Raw genomic sequence first — 14,584 nt, forward strand, 5'->3', positions numbered from 1 at the left:
GTGGCCAGGGCAATAAATTGCAATGGCTGTACTGTGAGACGCCAAAGACAGTGCTACAGGACGGACAGCTGATTGTCCTAGCAGTGGTAGACCACGTGTAACAACACCTGCACAGGATCGGTACATCTGAACATCACACCTGCGGGACAGGTACAGGATGGCAACAACAACTGCCCGAGTTACACCAGGAATGCACAATCCCTCCATCAGTGCTCAGACTGTCCGCAATAGACTGAGGGATTCTAGGCCTGTTGTAAGGCAGGTCCTCACCTGACAACGTCGCCTATGGGCACAAACCCACCGTTGCTGGACCAGACAGGACTGGCAAAAAGTGCTCTTCACTGACGAGTCACGGTTTTGTCTCACCAGGGGTGATGGTCGGATTCGCGTTTATCGTCGAAGGAATGAGCGTTACACCGAGGCCTGTACTCTGGAGCAGGATCGATTTGGAGGTGGAGGGTCCGTCATGGTCTGGGGCGGTGTGTCACAGCATCATCGGACTGAGCTTGTCATTGCAGGCAATCTCAACGCGTTACAGGGAAGACATCCTCTTCCCTCGTGGTACCCTTCCTGCAGGCTCATCCTGACATGACCCTCCAGCATGACAATGCCACCAGCCATACTGCTCATTCTGTGCGTGATTTCCTGCAAGACAGGAATGTCAGTGTTCTGCCATGGCCAGCGAAGAACCCGGATCTCAATCCCATTGAGCACGTCTGGGACCGGTTGGATCGGAGGGTGAGGGCTAGGGCCATTCCCCCCCAGAAATGTCTGGGAACTTGCAGGTGCCTTGGTGGAAGAGTGGGGTAACATCTCACAGCAAGAACAGGCAAATCTGGTGCAGTCCATGAGGAGGAGATGCACTGCAGTACTTAATGCAGCTGGTGGCCACATCAGATTCTGACTGTTACTTTTGATTTTGACCCCCCCTTTGTTCAGGGACACATTATTCAATTTCTGTTAGTCACATGTTTGTGGAACTTGTTCAGTTTATGTCTCAGTTGTTGAATCTTACGTTCATACAAATATTTACACATGTTAAGTTTGCTGAAAATATATGCAGTTGACAGTGAGTTTGCAGTTGCTGAGTTTATCAGTATGGCACAGTGCTCACCAAGCTACTGAACATGCATGTTTTCCAGCCACTAGCACACCTGATAAATCTAATCCGGGTAATTAAATATGATCAGTAAAAGCTGGTGTATTGAGTGCTGTGATGGAGTAGAATCAAGGATTTAATGAGTGTGCAGCAGGGCTACCCAAACGGCTACCTCCTGTCGAAATCTTCCGTGCCCGATTGAAGAAACTGAAACTGAAAGAAAAAGACGTACCATTACACAACAGCTAACTACGGTAAGTGGTTGACTTCGCTTCTTTGTCTTCTATAAAATCGTAACTAAATGAATGTTTTTCTTTAAAATAGATTGGATATGTGTTAAGAGTCAAATACTTTTTTATTAAAGACTTCAAATGAACGGTCAAAGGTACTTGGACACGTTGATAGTTTGGCCTACTCAAAAAGTAATGTATATCCTACATGAATACCGAAAGCTTTCAACTAGATTGTTTCAAACTACTTTAATTATTACCATTACAAGTGTAGCCTACACTAGTCAGTGGAGACGTTGGCTGCGTTTAGACAGGCAGCCCAATTCTAATATTATTTCCATTAATTGGTCTTTTGATCAAATCACAGCTCTTTTTCAACATAAATTGGGCCTACTTCACATTTTACATGACATTTTATACTCTTTCCAGATTAGCGTCAATTCTCCGACAGTCATGTGTGATGAGGTAAGAGGGGAAACTCATCTTCAGTGAGTTCTACTGTTATTTTTAATAAACAGGACACTGACCGAATGGAATGGAACTGTTTTTCAGGATTTCTCCTTAGTGACAGACACCCAGGGATCACAAAACACCTTGGATGGAATACTAAATGCTATCAGCAAATGCAAGGTATATTTGATCAAAGAAAGGACATTAATAGAGAGGCCTTGTCTACTGTATAATAATTCACACATATTTAATCCCCTTGGTTTGTGAGTGTCGCCTATGGCTGAAGGGCCTCATAGAATCTGTGTTCTCAGGTTCAACACAGTCAGCTGCTGAAGGAGCAGCAGGACCTGTCCAAAGCCAGGGATGACCAGGAGGACCTGGCTGAACAGTTCAGACAGCGCACAGTCAAACTGAGGACATCTCTGGAAGAGGATGACAACAACCAAGCCAGGGATGTGGACTCTGAAAGGGTATGACAAACTCTCTCAAACCACTAAACCAAAGATCAACACTAGGATTAACATTTTTCTTAGGATATCGCTATATTTAGCTTTTCCTATACTTAGTGGATTTTTGCAGGGTTGAGCGAGGTCTTGATAGAGGTTTTGGATTCTGCCGGAATGGCTGATAGGAGTAATGTTTATCTGCAGAAGAAGGTGGCCGCCCTGCATGAGGAGGAGAGCAGGCTGAAGAGGGAGATCCAGAGAGCAGAGGAAGAACTGCAGCTTGAGGAGAAGAACACCCACCAACTCAAGCAGCAGACTGATGTAGGGCCACACCCCAAAACGAATAAGGAGATGTATCATCACTCTTGGTGTGGCTGTGTACTGTAGTAGGTGTGGTGAGATTTAGTTGACTGTTGAAGATTGTGTCTCTTGGTTTTAGGTGTCTACTGCTGCAGTGCCTGAAAAGAAGGTTGTGTTCACTGGAATGACGGGTGATGGAGCAAATGCACTCAATTTTGATGTGAAGCCACACATAGTGTATCCAATGGAGGAGGGCACTGCACTGATCACCTTTGAGGAAGAGCTAGGTAAGACCGAAAACCTCACTCTGTTTAGCACCTATTTTATTTCTGTGGTTATTATACCTCCTTTCCTCCACAGTGGCCCAGAAGATCCTGAGCCTGAGGGAGCATAAGGTGGATCTGGGTGGGGATTGTGCCATCACCCTGGAGGCCAAGCTCATACAGCTGCTGGTGCCCTGTCAAGTAGAGGTACAACAAGAGACCCATCTCCATTCACTAGTGTCTAGGTGTCAGGGACTGTGGCTGTGTTATGAAGAGCGTCAGTTAGTTTATTTCATGTGTATGTATGTCATTGCGTTCCTTTGTGTGAACCAGTGTGTGTGCACCGGTCTCTCTATCTCAGATGGACACCGAGGTATGTTCCCGCCGTGTCCTGGTTTCGAACCTGCCGAAGAAGGTCGGGGAGGACCGCTTGCTCGACAAACTGGAGATCCACTTTGCCAAGCGCAAGAATGGAGGGGGGGAGGTGGAAGAGTCTGACATGCTGCATGATTCTGGCAACGTGGTCATCACTTTCACAGAAAACAATGGTACGCAAGTCAAGTTCCTGTCAGAAAATGTAGTTTTCCTCATAAAGGGAAAAAGCTCAGACTTAATGAATTTATCATACTGTTATTTCTGTCCATTCTTCCTGACTTTATATAATGAGAAATGTACAACTTTTGATTAACTGAGCTGACTGTGCATTGTTTACCAGTTGCCAAAGGCCTGACTGACAAGCAGTACCATGATGTGGAGTTTGAGAAAGGGAGGAAGCACAGTGTGAAGGTGACTCCATTTCTGAACGGCGAGATCACAAGTTTCCAGGTAAGCAGATTTCATGTTCATGGTCCTGAGTGTATCCCTTTAACTCCATGATAACCATACTTGATAACTCAGGCTATAAAATAATCAATTTATAATAGGCCAACTACACTATCAGCAGAAATGCCTTTAGGCCTAGTGAAATCATCAATTCAGAGCGTAATGTTATAAACCATACACAGTATCAGTCTGCGGGCATGCGCCCATTCAAATTTGGTTAAGAGTTACAACTACAATGGGATTGTTATACAATTATAATTCCAGGTTTAAGCTAAAGTAATGTAAATGCTTACATGTTGGTTTCCACATAACCTCACCTGGAAAAATTCAAGGCCCTATACATTAGATAATAGGTGCTCAACTCATTGTTTGGGACTTACAGACAAGCTAGTCCAACCATTAGTGTCTAGAAGCTGTCTGCAGTAAAACGATATCCTCCAATCTGACCCCCCTCGCCCCAGACACGGCTGTCAGCATGTGGGCGAACTGTGTTGCTGACTGGCATCCCTGCCATCATGGAGCAGGAGAACCTGCAGGACCTGCTGGAGATCCACTTCCAGAAGACCAGTAACGGTGGGGGAGAGGTGGACGCCTTCCTCTACAACCCCATGGGGCAGCACACCCTGGCCCTGTTCAAGGACGACTGTCCCACTGAAGACCAGAGCCAGTGAGAGGGCCAGGCACTGGTAGTGAGCTCAACAGACACCTTTTTATTGCCCCTCATCTACCCCATCTCAGGACAGGATCACAGTCAAATCCAGCCTGGGGATCTAATACTGGCCTGCTATCAGGATGTTCTGATAGAGGTATGATCTCAATTACAATTTTTCAACCAAATGCCATTCTTAGTGGTTGGCACTGTGCCAAAGCTTTTGATTATGAGTTTACATCAAGTGTCTGAGATTTTCCTGTCTTTTCTGGGCTTCCTGTTTCAAAACACAAAATGTTTTTGCATATAATTTGATAGAACATCTATTTATTTACAATTTCTGATTATGTATGCAGATCATTTTGGGTGTAATGTTTTTTGTTGAATTTTTTTCATTCAGATGTGGCATCAGTGACAAAATGATCTGCATACATAAAATTAAGTTGCCAAAGAAATGTGAATTATGCTTGACAGGACTAATCTAGATATCTTTAAGTTAACGTTTAGAAGGAATGTGTAATCTACAGCTCTCTAAAGGTGTCACTATTTAGTGTTCTATATTCATGATATGCTATTGTTTTCTGTCGTTCTTAGTATTGAATGAGCAATCCTGTACGGTAGAATCAGTGATTGTAATAAAGTCTGTCCAATGGACCAAGTCAGACATTACGATAGTGTGTGTGGTTCGTTCATTATTACTGAGAAAGGGACTACACTGACAATGTGAGATAGTAAACTGGTCAGAGATTGTAGTTAAACAAGTAAAGTGCTTGAGCATCAAAGCAGTACAAGTAGTTTAGCAAAACCACACCCAGTCAGACAATGGAACACAAATGGAGTTTATTGTAAAAATCTAGTAACAGCAAAGTAGAGTAACAATGTCCCACAACAAAAACAAAAAGATCCAGCAGGATAGCCTCTAGTGCAACCACTATAAAAACAAGTTAGATCCACAGGAAAACGACAGAGTACTCACTCAGTTAGGCACTTAGAAAGGGGGGGATGGCAAGAACCTCAAGTGATATGAAAGAGTCAAATACATTCAAAGAGAATGAAGGAAAGCAGCAGGGTGAGGACAAAGCTGGATATATGGTAAATAATTGGGAAGACGGTAGTTCCAACTGACAAGAAAAACAAGTTCAAACCCACAGACTTTTTAAACTAATTGTTACATGTTTACATAATGGTTAACACAACCTAGAGCAGAAGTCACGGACAGTCTATAGCATCTATTGAAAGTGGTCTCTCTCTCGTACTCTGAAGTCTACATTATAAACTGGTTTGTTTGAGCTCTGAATGCTGATTGGCTGACAGCCGTGGTATATCAGACCATATACCACAGGTATGACAAAACATGTAATTTACTGCTCTTTTTACATTGATACCCAGTTTATAATAGCAATAAGACACCACGGGGGTTTGTGGTATATGACCAATATACCACATCTAAGGGCTGAATCCAGGCACTCGTTGCGTCGTGCATACGAACAGCCCTTAGCCATGGTATATTGGCCATATACCACACCCCCTCGGGCATTATTGCTTAAGTATATCATGTAGCAATAGCTAACCTCTTTGTGCATGCTTGAGTTCACTTCGACCTCTCCATTTTAATCTCAATCTTTCGACAACACATTCTTAGTGGTATCTTTCCAATCCAGAAAGACACACTCCCCAACACACACGATCACATGACTTTCTCTCTTCTGCTCAGTCACACACACACACACCTGACTTAAATCAAACTAAGGTCAGTATAAACTCATTTCCAGGAGATTGTTAAAAAGCACCTCTGGTGTCAATATGGTATGTATACACATTTGTATTCCTGGCTTGATAAAACCTAATTAAATCATATTCTACTTCCTCAGGTTATATTGTGACATTTATAAAGTAACAATAAATCCTGTGACGTGGTTTTGATCTGATCTGTTCCTACAGTCACTTAACAATAACAGTACATTCAACACATTCCTGATGTCATCCAGTGAAAATGTCTAACAGCCTCAATTGTTCCTATTAAGTACCTGTACAAAGTTACTCCCATATTGCAAATAAACCAAATGACCAACATAACTTACCAGTAATACCCTACAATAGTTGTGCGTATTGCATATTTAAACTATTACAACAATACATCTGTTTGTGCCTGTTAGCACATACGACCCTATAGGCCATCTCATGTAGTGTTTGTGCTATTAAAAAGCTTGGAGGACGATCCTCTTCTGTAACCTGTGCTACAGTATGATAAAGGACTGAATAGGAAAAATAATATGGACTTTGCCCCTAATACAGAAAAACACAGACTAGACTAGGTTGGTTTTACCAAAGCTGCGGACGTTTCACAGCATTGCTTATACAGTATCGTGTAACTGTTGGTATTGCATGAAACTTCCAACATTTGAATGACAGACTAACCCTATCCCTTTAAAAGTCCATGCAGAAACACCAAGAGTAACAGACGTGACCAGTTCATCTCTGCAGGTCAGCCAGCCTATCAAAGGGAGTGCATTATGGGTTGTGGTGAAGCTGCTGGTCTTGAAGATGGAGAGGGGGACTGGTCGCGATATGATTGGCATGTGCAAGCTGCCAATTAAACGACCAGTGGTGCCCATTCACTCTGTTTCCGTCCATACTGAGTAAAGGAGTGGATGGCGCCAGGAGAAGTGAAGAGTGGCGAAAAAAGATCAGAATCTTTATTTTGTTGCTTAGCGCAGACAAAATGTATTTAGTTCAAATTAATATCTGAGATAAGTACTCTGTTTAAAGGGTCAAAGCAAGCATTAGGGCAGAGCTGCATACCTGCATGTCCGTCAGCTCTTTGTGGAATCGCTTGGCCAGGTCTGGACCATTCTGCATGGTAGGAATTTGGTATGTCTGAGGGAGAGGGAGGGGGAGGGGGGAGAATATCATCTGGAGCATTTTGTTTGAGGGCAAAACAAAAGGGTTTCAGAAAAATGTAAATACACCAAGACTTGTGGTTACCTTTCCTTTGTAGAGCAGGCTGCCGACGGGACAGACGACACAGGCCGTCCCGGCACCAAACACCTCCGTAATCTTGCCTGAATCCAAAGCACCGAGCAGCTCCTTCATGCCCATGGTGCGCTCTGTCACTTTGAACTCCCCCTAAAGGAAACAAAACAAGTCAGTATGACTGTGCATCACTATAATTCCAATAAAATAATTATTCTAACCATCTATGTCAATGGATTACAATGGTCTTAAATCCTATCTATCCGTTCTCAAATAACTAATCCTTACTTACCCATTCTCTGGCCAGGTCCAGCAGACACTGTCTGGTGACTCCTGGGAGAATGATGCCATCTAGAGGAGGGGTCAGCAACTCTCTCTCTGCATACAAACAAACAGGTACTCTTACTCACATACATTTTACATTTTAGTCATTTAGCAGATGCTCTTATCCAGAGCGACTTACAGTTAGTGAGTGCATACATTTTCATACTGGCCCCCCGTGGGAATCGAACCCACAACCCTGGCGTTGCAAACGCCATGCTCTACCAACTGAGCTACACGGGACTGTGTACATAAGCTCTCATGGGTTACCAGGTGTACACAGAAGGGCCAGGGGCCAGAAACAGAGTGTGAGAGAGAGAATGAGAGCCAGCCCAGGCAGGCGGGAAGAAGGCGCAAGACATGGACATGGGGCTCTGGTTGGTTAGGGGACTATCTGGTGGTCTCCAATCCACCCGGGCCCGTCCTCTGGTGGGACTGTGAGACAGGCTGTGACTCTCTGTGGAAGTCAATCAATCACCAGGTGCACGAGGAGGCCAGCCCTAAGGCGGTGGGCACTCAGAGTCCGAGCAGGGGCGGCCGGACTAGGGGGCTAAGGGCATCACTCAGGCTGTGGAGGCTGGAGTGGGGACTTAGCTATACACAGTTGTTTGGAGTTTAACAGAATTCACCATATCCAGATTAATAGAGACATTAACAACCAATAGGGGGAAGCATTGACACAGCCTAGATCAGGGCTGCCCAACCCTCTTCCTGGAGATCTACCGTCCTGTGGGTTTTCAGTCCAACCCTAATTGAACACACCTGATTCTACTTATTAGCTGCTCAACAAGACCTTAACTAGCTGAATCAGATACGCTAAATTAGGGTCCTACAGGACAGTAGATCACCAGGAAGAGGGTTGGGCAGCCATGGCCTAGATTGACAGTCTAGTCAGACACTAAGCAAACACATGCACAGGCATACAGACTAGAGACAGTCAGGCATACAGTCTAGAGACAGGCATACAGACTAGAGACAGGCAGGCATACAGACTAGAGACAGTCAGGCATACAGTCTAGAGACAGGCATACAGACTAGAGACAGTCAGGCATACAGACTAGAGACAGTCAGGCATACAGTCTAGAGACAGTCAGGCATACAGTCTAGAGACAGGCATACAGTCTAGAGACAGGCATACAGACTAGAGACAGGCAGGCATACAGACTAGAGACAGGCAGGCATACAGTCTAGAGACAGGCAGGCATACAGACTAGAGACAGGCAGGCATACAGACTAGAGACAGGCAGGCATACAGACTAGAGACAGTCAGGCATACAGACTAGAGACAGGCATACAGACTAGAGACAGTCAGGCATACAGACTAGAGACAGGCAGGCATACAGACTAGAGACAGGCATACAGACTAGAGACAGGCATACAGACTAGAGACAGTCAGGCATACAGACTAGAGACAGGCAGGCATACAGACTAGAGACAGGCAGGCATACAGTCTAGAGACAGGCATACAGACTAGAGACAGTCAGGCATACAGACTAGAGACAGGCAGGCATACAGACTAGAGACAGGCAGGCATACAGACTAGAGACAGTCAAACAGACATACAGTGCCTTCAGAAAGTATTCATACCCCTTGACTTATTCCCCCCAAAAAATTGTGTTACAGCCTGAATTCAAAATTAATACAGAAATATCTCATTTACATAAGTATTCACACCCGAGTCAATACTTTGTAGAAGCACCTTTGGAAACGATTACAGCTATTAGTGAGTCTTTCTGGGTAAGTCTCTACGAGCTTTTGCCCATTATTCTTTTCAAAATTCTTCAAGCTCTGTCAAATTGGTTGTTGATCATTGCTAGACAACCATTTTCAGGTCTTGCCATAGATTTTCAAGTAGATTTAAGTCAAAACTGTAACTCGGCCACTCAGGAACATTCACTGTGTTCTTGGTAAACAACTCCAGTGTAGATTTGGCCTTGTGTTTTAGGTTATTGTCCTGCTGAAAGGTGAATTCATCTCCCAGTGTCTGCTGGAAAGCAGACTGAACCAGGTTTTCCTCTAGGATTTTGCCTGTGCTTAGCTCCATTGCATTTCTTTTTTATCCCGAAAAACTCCCCAGTCCTTAACGATTACAAGCATACCCATAACATGATGCAGCCATCACTATGCTTGAAAATATGGAGAGTGGTACTCAGTTATGTGTTGTATTACATTTGCCCCAAACATAACACTTTGTATTCAGGAAAAAAAAGTTACTTGCTTTGCCACATTTTGCAGTATTACTTTAGTGCCTTGTTGCAAACAGGATGCATGTTTTTGAATATTGTTTTCTGTACAGGCTTCCTTCTTTTCACTCTGTCAATTAGGTTAGTATTGTGGAGTAATAACTACAATGTTGTTGATCCATCCTAATTTCTCCTATCACAGCCATTAAACTCTGTAACTGTTTTAAAGTCAATATACCCAGTGACTGGGTGTATTGATACACCATCCAAAGTGTATTAATAACTTCACCATGCGCAAAGGGATATTCAATGTCTGCTTTTATATTTTTACCCATTTACCAATAGGTGCCCTTTGGGAGGAATTGGAAAACCTCCCTAGTCTTTGTGGTTGAATCTGTGTTTGAAATTCACTGCTCGACTGAGGGACCTTACAGATATTTGCATGTGTAGGGTACAGAGATGAGGAAGTAATAAAAAAATAATGTTAAACACTATTATTATTGTTAAGCACATTTTACTCCTGAACTTATTTAGGCTTGCCATAACAAAGGGGTTGAATCCTTATTGACTCAAAACATTTCAGCTTTTCATTTGTAACTAATTTACTTTGATATTATGGGGTACTGTGTGAATGATAGTGACAAAATCTCAATTTAAGACATTTTAAATTCAGGCTATAACACAACAAAATGTGGAAAAGGTCAAGGGGTGTGAATACTTTCTGAAGGCACTGTACAGACTAGAGATAGTCAAACAGACCTCCTCCCTCATTCGTCCAGTAGATGAAGAGGTTCATGGTGCCGACCTCTGTGATCTCCTCCTGCTCGCCATACAGCCACAGGACCTGCTGACAGCCCTGCTTTATAGCCTCATTCTGCACTGCTATAGTAGGCCCATAGTTACTGACAGAGAGAGGGAGAGAGACAGAAAGTAAGAGAGTGAAAGGGAGGAATAGACACGGGAGAGAGAGGAGGGGTGGTGGAATATTTCATTTCAGCAGGCAGCTCCCTTGGAGACACACAACCCTCATAAACAGCTCCTCCTGCTGGGGGAGCTGACCTTGTGAGAGATCAAAGCAACATGGCTACCAGAGGACAGACAGGACATTGAGTTAATGTTCAGCTAACATGCAGGATGCAGCCAACATTTTGTAATCTAAAGGAATCCACATGGTTAAAATAGCTAAACAATTACATTATAAGCCTCAAGATTTCTCTATTCAGAAGTAAACTTGGGGCCCCAGAGTCAGACCATATCTTGATAATTCCATGGTGTTATATAAGAGTTATATAAGAGTTGTTATATAGCCAATAAGCTATTAAGATACCACTGTCTCGGAAATTCCAATTGTTGCTTTCGCAAATTGTTGAGTCACTTCTACTTGGAAGTGTGTGTGTGTGTGTGTGTGTGTGTGTGTTAGAGTGTGATACTCACCCCCCCATCTTGTAGGCTCCGACCCCCCCTCTCCAGGCCCTGACGTAGCCTGGGTCTGCCAGCAGAGAGACTGGGCTGAAGGCCCCTGTGGTAAAGTAGGGCCCTACAGGACCCACGATGCAAAATAGTAGGGCTTGGCTGGCCCTCGACACACCCAGGGAAGGCTGAGGCCAGGAGGGAGAGGGAGGAGGAAGGAGAAGGGCGTTACTGGAGGTGTTACTGGAGGACACAGTGACAGCTCTATGTCACTACCTGGGCCTAAGTGTAGATGGTTAAAAAATAGATATGATGATCATTAAATGTGAAACCATGGAGACTGTCTCCTGTGTCTGTGAGAGGGGGAGCAGTGCTCACCTCAATGCCAATGAAGGTGGGTCTTATATAGAGGCTGGCGTCTAGGGAGTAGGGGACCCACTCCTGGTCCACCTCCACCAGCTTCCTAATGCACTCCAACAGCTCCACCTTATCAAACAACTACACAGAGACGGGAGGGACAGAGAACCTGTAACAACTTGGTTCAGTTCAGTGGAAAACCAACATTTACATGGGGTCCTTCAGGACCAGGTCTGAGAGATACTCACAGGGAGACAGCTGCGGTCAGCACTGCGGTGCATTCTATCCATGTTCAGGTTGGGTCTGAACAGACGGATGTGGTTGTCTACCCCTCTGAACGCCTTCATGCCCTCAAATAGCTGAGTGAGACAGACACAGACACACTGTTCATACATCTGACAGAATGAACCATCTCTGTCTGAAAGAATAAGCTAGGTGACTTGTATCAAGGAAAAACGTCTTAGTAAGACATAATGCTAGCCTCGTCAAGCAAACTGACCGCTGTGCTCACATTTAGTTTATGAAACAGAATGTGAACTATCGCGACGTCAGTCTGGTTTCACAAAGCTAACATAGTGCAGACATAGGAGAGACATTTGGCTGGGGCTCCTTCTCTCACCTCTATGGAGTAGTGCAGGGCAGAGGTGGCAGGGTGCAACGACAGGTTCTGAAAGGGCTTGATCTGTGGAACCTTCCAGCCCGCTTTCTCTGACCAATAGATGGTCAGCATGTGATCTGAGAACTGTTTGCCAAACACCAGGGAGGCGGGGTCTGGCTTGGGCTTCCCCGCAGTGTTGTGCTCGATAGTGAGGTCTGCGGCCTGAGAGAGGAAGAGGGGCGGAGCAAAAGAGACAGACGGACAGACAAGAGGAAAGGAACAGAGCGAGGGCCGAACACAATGATTTTCTTTATTGTAATTGAAAGGGCATGCTTTGAGCTGAAATTAATGTTGGTCTTGGGAGCCAATTAAGCACTTAAATTAAACTGAATTAAATAATCAACTGCAAGGAAGTGAGAGAAGGGAAGAAAGGGTACAGAGTCACGTGGTGGACTAAGAAAAAGTTAGATCAAAAGAGCCCCGGGCTGACTGGTAGGCTACTGGACTGGTGCCAAATGACACTTACTTCTGCCTGTAAACAAGCTTCAGCAGGCCTCTTAAACAGGCCGTGCCTTTAGAGTCATGCCAAGCTCCTAAAAACCTCCTGTGCTGGGGGTTGTGATGACTCAGACAATAGAGAGTAATACAATGAGTCAGGAAACTGTTTCAGTGTCTGGTCATTACGTCTCCTTTATATATTACCTTGAATGAGCTGGCAAACCGCAACGACCCCAAGGAGAAGGGGATGGCTTGAATGAACCGTCCATGAAGTGCCTAATAAACCAGAGAAAACACTACATTTAATAATCCTGACAAAGTTAAAAGAATATCAGCGACCAGAATTCACATTATGATAAAGAACCTACTAAGAGCATTGAAATACAATCTACTCCCACATTGGAAAACTGCCTTCTCAGCCAAGGTGACAATGTTGTCACTCTGGATAGATGTGAACCAGCAAAGCACCAAATGTGTCTGGCCTGAGTGTGTGTGTTCTGTTCAGTACCTGCACTATGTCTGTGGTGTGTGTGAGGGACAGCTTGAGCCAAGCAGTACGCTGTAAATAGTTTCACATCACACACTGGCTGCATCACTAAAAGCCAAGTGACAAAAAAATTGCTCACAGCTCCATAGTGATACAGAGCTATAGAAGAGAAAGTATTATTCTAATAGTTCACTTCAAATTAGTTTTGGCCTGTCTGGTGAAGGTATGCAGAGAGAGAGTGTTTGTGTGTTGGAGACGTGGCAAACAACTCATAACAAGCATGCCATTTCTAGGGGAACACCACCTCTTTACAATGAAACGTAACTTGACACTATTGCCATGCAAAAGTAAAAAGCAACCTTCACATTTCAAAACTTGAATCTGTAGTTGATCTGACTGGCTAAAGACTGGGATTACTGTAATCCAGCCTAAACCTTCATTGTTGCGTTGTTATTTTGCATGATAATGAACATTTGTGAAAGCTAGCTACGACTAGCCCTAGCTACAATTGTATTTTTAACGCCACACATTTATTTATCACTCCCGCTCCGATTACTGGCGCAAAGATACCCTATCCATCTGTGACTGCACGCTTTATGTCCACACTGCCAACTTGAATAACCAGAAGCAGTACTACTGTTAGCTGCTAGCTAACATTACTACTAGCTAGCTGCGCCTGTGTAACGTTAGCTGATGGTAGACTGAAGGTGAAGCAGTGCGGGACTAGTAGCACATCAGTTTAAAAAGTAAATAGTGGAGGTCCATTAACTGTTACTTGTTCAACACATTAGCCCCACATTGTTAACTATTTACAGAGACGATCGAGATAAACAGACAATAGTGATATAAGAGTGTGATCTTTGGACTCACCGTCCTCAGAGCTGCCATCGCCGCTACGTGGCTAATGAATGGTAAATGTGTCCGTGTGGGGGCAAATTCTGAGCGCATTGGTCCTTTGCGTTCCAGATTGGACCTTGGCACAATGACAACAACGTTATAGTTTGCACAGATCTTGAGATTAAAATAATAAAACACCAACCATGTCCAAATTCATATCTGATATATATTTCTTCTATAATTTTTCATATATTTCATTGGTAAATTGTGTAAGAATATGTTTGCAAATTCCATTGAATTTCAATAGCAGGCTATTTGACCTTTACACGAAATAATAAAGATGTCCTCTGAAGACATGCTGGTATGAACACTGAATTCATTGTTATTAAAAGATACAGAAAATGATAATGGAAGACGATAATAGTCAGCACAGCAGTGGGTTTAAGATTAAAAAGGCGTGACGAATCCCTGCCATATGGTTGGACAAAACAGACAGTGTTAGATGGGGTTCGAATAAACGGGGTAAATCAAGTTCAAAACACCAAGAGTGGAGATGCCCACGATTGGTCTACGGACGGGGAGTTGTAGCAATCTTGTTATTTGATTGGACGTCGTGCTTTCGGTGGGATGGACATTTAAATGCTACAACGTAACCGTCATT

General features: G+C 44.0%; 2 protein-coding genes across 3 annotated transcripts; one reads left to right on the forward strand and one right to left on the reverse strand.

Moving 5' to 3' along the window:
• Positions 1–1,155: 1,155 nt before the first annotated feature.
• On the forward strand, positions 1,156–4,928 carry ifi35 (interferon-induced protein 35). Its single transcript, XM_084146204.1, has 10 exons — positions 1,156–1,353; positions 1,759–1,794; positions 1,882–1,959; positions 2,091–2,249; positions 2,430–2,546; positions 2,665–2,812; positions 2,886–2,995; positions 3,150–3,336; positions 3,504–3,613; positions 4,072–4,928. Exons 2-10 carry the CDS (start codon positions 1,783–1,785, stop codon positions 4,279–4,281), a joined length of 1,131 nt encoding a protein of 376 aa, XP_084002330.1. The 5' UTR covers positions 1,156–1,353; positions 1,759–1,782; the 3' UTR covers positions 4,282–4,928.
• Positions 4,929–5,077: 149 nt separating this feature from the next.
• On the reverse strand, positions 5,078–14,332 carry bcat2 (branched chain amino-acid transaminase 2, mitochondrial). Of its 2 annotated transcripts, none has more exons than XR_014610159.1 (12): positions 13,957–14,329; positions 12,804–12,875; positions 12,123–12,323; positions 11,752–11,862; positions 11,525–11,644; positions 11,171–11,334; positions 10,496–10,638; positions 7,525–7,610; positions 7,245–7,385; positions 7,062–7,136; positions 6,337–6,894; positions 5,078–5,705 (listed from the first exon to the last, which is right to left on the reverse strand). XR_014610159.1 is itself a non-coding variant. In XM_084146201.1 (12 exons), exons 2-12 carry the CDS (start codon positions 14,032–14,034, stop codon positions 6,853–6,855), a joined length of 1,233 nt encoding a protein of 410 aa, XP_084002327.1. In that variant the 5' UTR covers positions 14,035–14,059; positions 14,244–14,332; the 3' UTR covers positions 5,078–6,852. The 2 variants fall into 2 exon arrangements, 1 of the variants encoding a protein (XP_084002327.1); XM_084146201.1 differs by having other exon boundaries at positions 5,078–6,894; positions 13,957–14,059; positions 14,244–14,332.
• Positions 14,333–14,584: the final 252 nt, after the last annotated feature.

Source organism: Coregonus lavaretus (genome assembly GCF_964263955.1).
Source record: "Coregonus lavaretus genome assembly, chromosome: 28".
Classification (NCBI taxonomy): domain Eukaryota; kingdom Metazoa; phylum Chordata; class Actinopteri; order Salmoniformes; family Salmonidae; genus Coregonus; species Coregonus lavaretus.